The 8,272-nt window shown below is 43.0% G+C and overlaps 1 protein-coding gene across 1 annotated transcript in view; it reads right to left on the minus strand.

The window, feature by feature from the left end:
* The window catches only part of MTDH (metadherin), a 53,668-nt gene extending 45,629 nt beyond the window's left edge, over positions 1–8,039 (minus strand). The window contains exon 1 of the mRNA XM_045004648.1: positions 7,420–8,039. Coding sequence (XP_044860583.1) covers positions 7,420–7,830 — 411 coding nt within the window. The 5' untranslated portion in view covers positions 7,831–8,039. The remainder of the gene's footprint in view (positions 1–7,419) is intronic.
* Positions 8,040–8,272: the final 233 nt, after the last annotated feature.

Genomic DNA, 8,272 nt, shown 5'->3' on the forward strand with positions numbered 1-8,272 from the left:
ATAGGAATCTCACTCTCTGGCGTGGTGACTACTTAAGTATTTTATGCAAAGTGGAACAGCTTCAACTTGAGACGCAGAGAGACCTATACCAGAATAACTCATGGCCTAACGGTTAGCCATTGCATGCAAATTCAAATCTCTTGTCCACATCAGACAGAGGGAAGAACTGAACCCCAGCTCACAAGTGATTTCCCTAACCACTGTGCTAAAGGTTATAAGGCAACCCCACTTCTTGCTTCCAGCCAGTTTAGGAATCTAGTCTTATTTATTTGCATTTAGGTGGAAACATTTTTTGTTTTTGTTGACCCAAATGCTCTCTTTGACTTGAAACTAGTTTTGTGTCTACTTTTTTGACGTGCTCAAATTTTTTTGATTTGGTTCAACCCGAATTTTTTTTTTTTTTTAAATATTTTGGAACTGCCAGTGAACCAAAAAAATTCTGTAATTTGCCATGCTCCACTTAAATCTGGATTTAAAAAAAAACACTGAAATAAAGACCTCTGCACTTTTATTTAAAATATTTTTTGCAATACCCCTCACCTCTTTTCCCCACTCTTCTGACAGTCTTCAGTCAGACTGTTAGTTCCTAAGTGCTGTATTAGCACAAAGTAGAAATAAAGGACATTCTTGCTGCCATTTAAACCCAGACACTTATTACAATTATTAGCCTACATCAACCTCCTTCTCCCATCTCTGGAGTACAGAGAGAGAAAAAAGGGGCATGAAGGTTAAAACAAACAAAAGGAAGTACTTCACACACAGTCAACCTGTGGAACTGCTAGTCAGGGGATGTTGTGAAGGCCAAAACTATAACCGAACTAAAAAAAAAAATAATGAGATAAGTTCATGGAGGACAGATCCATCAATGGCTGTTAGCCAAGATGGTCAGGAGCGCAACTCCATGCTCTGGGTGTCCCTAAGCCTCTGATCACTGATTGCCCTAGTCTTTTGATTCTCTTTGAAGCATCTGGTATTGGCCACTGTCAGAAGACAAGATACTGGGCTAGATGAACCATTGGTCTAACACAGTATGGCCATTCTTATGAAGATTTCATCTCCTGTCTATGTATCATTTAAGTTATGTTTCCATGATATGTTTAGTCTGTATGGCATCGTATTTAAATTCATCTCCCTGGGACAGGAGCTGCACCCTCATTTTTATTTGATAGTACCAAACATTCTTGACTGAGTTTGTATTTTCTTTTACAAGATACAATTTTAACTAAGAATTAAAAATCATGTTTAATATTAATCTCAAGCACTAGAATTAAAGTTGTTGCATTTAATTTCAGAACAGGTCAAACTGTATGTTAAATGGTATACTACTTTAATACTTGTGACAGATTCAACAAGAAACATTTGTTAGATGGAAAAGCTGCTACTTATTAGCACCCAGTATATCTAGCTATTACACTGCCTTCGTAACTATTCTAAGGCCAGGTCTGCATTACAAACTAACATTGATATAACTGCATCATTCGGGTTGTGAAAATCCACACTTCTGATCGATGTAGTTATACAGTTCTAACCACTGGTGTGAACAGCACTATGTTGATGGGAAAGCTTCTCCCATTGACAAAACTACTACCTTCTGTGGAGGTTGATTAACCATGCCAATGGGAGTTCTCCCATCAGTATACTAGTATCTGCACTAAAGCGCTGCAGCTGCACTGTTGTAGCTTTTTAAGCGCAGACCTGCCTCCTCAGTGACTTGACTTAGCAGATACATACTCTTCAGATTTCATTTGTTATGCATTGCCTATTTTGAAAGCCAAAAATATAGAACTGCTGTCCCTTGTAACTGATTTAATGCCCAAGGGTGAACACACACTTTCTGAACACACAACGTGGTGACAACTGTTGAGTGCATTTTTTGTGGGCCCTGAAGTGACTTGGGTGAAAAGTGGTATTCTGCCTTGCAGTGGCTTAAAGACTATGCTATCCTGCCTTCAGCTGACAGTTGAAAACAGAGAGGAAGAGGAACAATTTTAGAGAATTTCAGGATTTTAAAAAAAATTATCTGAAAAAAGTATTACTAGAAGTGTACAGCCTTAACTGCAAATGAAAAGGTGTAATTTTGGACTCAATTATCTTTAAAAATAGTTGTAATTTTCCACATTTAAATACATCCTGAAAACTTTTTTTTTATTATTATCTGTTATGAGATAGTTTACTAATAACTCAAACTCAGCCCTGTATCACAACAATTAAGTTTTCAAATTGTGGAACCTTTTCCAAGTACTAAAACAATCAATTTGAGACAAGACTGGGAGTTGATCCAACCTTAGTTATGAAAGATTACAACGTTTGATCCTTTATTTAAACAGTAAAAAGTATCAAAATCTGCTATGTTCCAGTATACTTACAAAGAACCCATGACACTTTCCATAGCATAGAACAGTGGTTCCCTATTATTGTTTTTAAACTAAAGACCATCAACTTGATGGTCTTATTTGAGTTCCACCCAGGGTCCAAACTCAAGGGGGGAGTGAGCAAAAACCAGAGATCAGCATCGTCCTCACCCTCCTGAGGGAACACCAACCACCAGAAGCTCCGGCAGGGGGCGGGGCAGCCGCACCGCTCTGGGGAGGAGGGGGTGCTCCAGGGCCCGCTCCAGTCAGCCTGGGGCGGGGGGTTAAAGACTAATGCTTACTGGTTAACCGTTTAATATTTTACATCCCTACCGTCAATATAATAAAACCACCTCAATGAGTGGCAGGAGAAGCTCTCCCACTGACACAATGCCATGCAAACAAATACTTATGCTGGCAAAACTTACGCCACTCAGAAGCGTGTTTTTTTCATACCCCTTGAGCAACGCAAGTTTTGCCAACATAGGTGGCAGTACAGACATGGCCTTAGGCGTAGCCCTGCAGGGGACAGTAGCCACTGCCGTGGGACGAGCTCATTGTCCAATGTCCCCACTCTCCCCCCAGGCTTCCCCTCTGCACCAGGCCCATGACATATAGAACCTTCCCACAAGCGACTGTTTGGGAAACACTGGTGCAGAACATGCAGCATTGTTTCATATACTTGGCTACACAAATCCATCCATCCACCCACCCAGAGTTGGTACACTGTCAAACCACAGGCCTATGGGATACTCTGGTGTGGCGGTCTCTATCAATTTATCCTGTTGAAACTGTTCTACAAGGTATAAATAATTAACTTTACAAAGGGATAACAGTGAATAGTCATTATGAATGCCTACGGAGTGCCACTATGAATGACAATGAATAGATATTGGGCTAAAGAGAGAGAATGACTATCACCTGGTAACCTAGGATACAGGGGAGAGAAGGTGGAGTCCCTGCTCCAATGACTAACTATTTATACAAAGTGGAATAGCTTCAAGAGGAGACAGAGAGACCCACACCAGTATATTCCACTGCCCAGTAGTTTGGGCACTCTCCTGAGATGGGGGAGACCTGTGTTCAAAAATCAGACAGAGAGGGGGAATTCCACATCACAGGTGAGTGGCCTAAACACTGGGCACTGATGAAGGTGACACTACTACTACTTCCTCATGGTCCATCTGATTTGTGAATCTAACCCTTTAAAACGAATCAAAAAATCCCTTTTGAGTTTCATCTGGCCTGAATTTTTTTTTTCAATTTTCTGAATTTTTTTTTGATTAGATTCAAATTGAAATAATTTTTTTTCAAAACTCTGTGAACTGAAAAGTCAATTATTAGCCCAGCTTTGTTCACTGGATAAAAGGGTTTAAAATTGAAGACTATGGGAAATTGAGTAACACTCCCCTTGCATCAGCTAGAAAGCAGAGAGGTGTTAGCAAAGAACCCCACCCAACCTTGTAGAAGCCAGGAGGCTCTGGGATTGGAGGTGAAAAAAATAAGTCTTAAGAGGAGATAGAGAATGCCTGTGCTCCCTACCAGCAGGGAGAGAAGGTGAGTGCTTTACAATTATTACTCAAATAGTAAGCCAGAAGAGGAGACGAAAGATGGAGCCCTTGCAAACAGATCCAGGGACAGCACACCTTGGTAATAGTCCCTATAGACTCCTCTTTCAAGCACCTGGCAGAGGCAGAGATTGATTTCTCCACTGGATATGGACTCCAAACAGTGAGTTATCCCCATCTTTTGAATCAATCTATGGCTAGTAAGTTTGGTCCTTCGTAAAGGTATTACTGGAGATTACTACTGTCACAATCAAATATATTCACTAAATAGTTTTGGCTATTTGACTAATTCTCTTACATCAATTTATATTAAAAACTTTAAATTGGATATTATTTGACTAGCATACTGGCAAGTAGTACACAACTGTTTTATTCCCTTAAGTTGCAAGCGGTATAGCTGTAGTGGTGTTCTTTACCCTACATACGGGTGGCAAGTGCCAGGTAAATTTTTCCAGCCCTGCATGCAGTAATACATGAAAGTTGTAGGTTACCTGCCACGGTGAAAACTCAGTAATTAAATAAAAATATTTATATAACTTAGTATTCTAACAAGACATTGGTAGTTTTCATCTCATTCAAATATATATCTCCACATAGTGTTGTATTCATATTTTATCACAGTTTATTTAAAAAATACTACAGTTAAAAATATTTAACTTTATTTAAAATTTGGCAACACTGGAAGGATTAAACTACTGGGACAGATCCTGCTAATTTTTCATGAGAAATAGGGTTAACTGGAACAGCATAGTTAATAATGTGTATCAGAGAGAGAGAGAATATATATTTATGGATTCAGTATGTGCATTTTCTTTAACAAGAGAATTTGTGTTCATGGGGAGTTAAAAATAATAGAAGACAATACACCTAGTAAAAACTCAAATACTTTGGTGGAATGGTGTGTGTCTGAGTTAGTAAGTGGGCTTTGTCCCTTTTGTTTCTTGATGAAAAAGGCCTCAAATGTTTGTCGTTTATTTTTGCTTTTCCTTTTTCTTGAATATATAAAGAATGTCAAGTCTACTCTTTCCTGATTGCTGGGGGACATCGTGGAGGACTCAGATGTGTGCGCCTTCATTGAATAAGCAGGATTTTGAATCTTTAACAAATATACCCTCTCTCTAAAATGGTAATTAATCGAAGTTTTAAACAGTCTGAATAAATACCCTCCCCTTCCAGTTTCTCAGCTTTCACTCTCTGGATTCTTAAAAGGTAATAATTTCACTGGTTCTTGGTCACCATAGAGTTTTCCAGGAGCGAAGACCTTAATTTCTAATTAAAAAAAGGAGGAATACCCACTTAGCCATTCTTCTTCACATAGCAAAGAACCATAAAAAGGTATAAGCCCAGTTTTTTTCCACTTTTCAGATTATCAGTTAAACACACACTTATTTAGATCTTATAACCTTGTCTTTCAGTTGCCTCTCATAACAGGCCAAATGACATACACTCCCACTTTCTTCCATCCTATTTTGGCAAAAACAGTATTAAAACTATTTAGCCAAAGCAGAAAGATACAGACCAACCTGTCTAGGATCCAAATCTCTGATAAGACAAAGAGCTTTAGAAGGGTGTGCAGTAACTTGATGCATGGGATTAGTTTGCTTACTAGGTGAAAGTACAGCAAAGCAAGCAATATCAAAAACAAGGTGGATGAGGTAATATCTTTTATTGGACTAACTTCTATTGGTGAGAGAAGCTTTCAAGCCCCCAGAAAGCTCTTCAGGTCTGGGAAAGATTTAAGATACACCTTAACTCATTTAAAACTGCCTTCACGAAACAAGGACACTCCACCAGAAAAGTAGATTGCTTCAAGGAACAGACCACCTCAATATCCCAAGAGAACTTGCTTCAATACAGAAACAACACCTCTTCCAACCACATACCCATAGTTGTCACCTACCACCTCAAACTGGAACCCATATGGTATATCAAACAACTACAACCCAAACTTGATGGGGACTGAATCCTGAAAGAAATCTTTCCTGAACCCCCACTTCTGGCCTTCAGACAACCCCCCACCTCCTCCATCATCATCAGAAGCAAGCTCCCCACAAACCAGGACACACCAACTCAAAGCAGCACCAGTCCTTTCCATAACAAGAGATGCAAAACCTGAAGACATATCTCCACTGCTACAATGATCAACACACCTTTCAAGTTTCAGTGGTAGCCATATTAGTCTATCAGCAAAAAAACCCAAGGAGTTTTGTGGCACCTTTCAAGATCCATCGATTCTACACATGCCTATCACATGTCGTATACCTCATTCAGTGCACTAAATGCCCCAACAATTACATAGGTGAATCCAGATAATCACTATGCTCTCAAATGAACTTGCACAGGAAAATGATGATAGACAAAAACCACTTGTAGGTGAACACTTTTCACAAACTATATGTTTGGCTCATCAGTCCTCATTCTCAAAGGAAATCTGCACAATACTTTCACAAGATGAGCCTGGGAACTTAAATTCCCAACTCTGCCAGACACTAAAAATCATGGATTGAACAGACACACTGGATTAATGGTTTATTACAACAATCCGTAACACACTAACCCCATCTTTTTGTCCTATGACTGAGATGTTAGCTAGCCACTCTACGTTGAATGGTCCCTTAGAATATGAGCTACCTATTTATACCAAACAATCTGTTCTATCTTGCATTTACCTGTGAAACTCTGAGTACCTTTCCCAGACCTGAAGAACTATGTGTGACTTGAAAATTTATCTCTCTCACCAATAGAAGTTGGTCCAATAAAAGACATTACCTGGGATGGACATGGCTACAGCTATGTTGCAAAATCAAAAACAGAAAGCTGCCTACACATTGTGATATTTAAAGACTGAAAAAAAATGCAATGGAATACTGCAGTGCAATGGAATTTTAAAGTGGTATCTTAAGAAACAGCATTACTTACTTGAGATTATCCTTAGTGCACTTATAGCCACCAAATTTCTCTCATTTAGAAATAGCTTTTAGATTATTACATTGTGTTCCTCTATGGATTATCGATTTCGCTCCATCTTTTCAATGAGACATGCAAAATCTTGAGTTGTCAAGTTTATCTCAAAGTCTGTTTCTTTATTGCTACAGTTTATAGTACTTGTTCACTTGTCTGGACTCTGTAATAAACTTTAAAAATACCTAAACTTGTTGAGTGAAGAAGGTAAACCTCTAACTTCTAACCTCTAACCAGTTTCACCCTGCAGCTTCTTGGGAAACCTACAGCAACTAGGACTATTTGCCCCTGGACTTCACCAGAAGCCCTCTCTCACACCAGCGTCCACCTTGAAGCACTATGGTAAGTTTTTCAAACTCTCGTTATAAATAAAACGTCTAAAACAAGAATGTTGCAGCAGTTTTACTTTAATCTGAAACAAACTGTTCAAATTAAGGACCGTGCTTCTTTCCATCTCCAAATGCAACTGTGAAACCCCCTCGCGCCTCCCCCCCCCACTGTCAGCGAACCCCCAGGCCCCCCGCCGCCCCTTCACTCACCCTGGCCGCCCCTTTCTCCGCAAGTCTCTTCTTGTTCCGTTTCTTCTGCTCCTCCGCCTTCAGCAGCAGCAGCGCGGCCGGAGCCGCCTTATTGGGGACGCCACCGCCGCCTGTCAGGCCCAGAGCGACCGCCTCGTCGTCTTCTTCCCGGCCAGGCAGGCTCCGGGGCGGCTTCCTGCGGGAGCCCGTTGCGCAAGCCACGGCCCAGAGCAGCCCCAGCAGCAGCAGCAGCCCCAGGGCGGCCGTGGCGAGCAGCACGAGCCAGCTCGGGAGGCCCTGCGGCTCGAGGCCCAGCTCCAGCCCCAGCTCCGTGCGCAGCAGGCCCAGCCCGACCGACAGCGCGTCCCGCACCCGGGCCGACACCTCCTCGGCCTGCTGGGCCAGCGCCTCCTGCCAGCTCCGCGCCGCCATCGCTGCTCCCACCCCGGAGGGGCCGAAACCGAGCGCGGGGCGGGCGCTCAAGCCGAGCGCATCTCCCGCCGCCGGGCCCGCGCGGGCAGAGCCGGGACCCGCCGCCGCCGCCGGGCCGCCCGCTGCGGCTGAGGGCAGGACGGAGTCGCTGGGAGCGGCCCGTTCGGCTCCGCGGCGCCTCGCTCTATCCCCGCCCCCGGCTCGAGTGCAACGTCACCTCTCAGGCTCCGCTGAACGTCGGCGGACGGCGCCGCGCAACGTCCCGCCGCACGCGGGGCGCAGGGTGACGTAGGGGCGGGGAAGTGGCGCGTGCACCCTCCTCCGGTCTCTCGAGGAGCGCTACGGACGCATGCGCTGTTACTCTCTCTCCCCCCGCCAGGGCTCCCTAGAGCTGTCAGTCTGCCTGTCCCCGCGGGGCGGGGCCAGTCACCCGCTACACGTG

Source organism: Mauremys mutica, chromosome 2 (genome assembly GCF_020497125.1).
Source record: "Mauremys mutica isolate MM-2020 ecotype Southern chromosome 2, ASM2049712v1, whole genome shotgun sequence".
NCBI classification, from domain to species: domain Eukaryota; kingdom Metazoa; phylum Chordata; order Testudines; family Geoemydidae; genus Mauremys; species Mauremys mutica.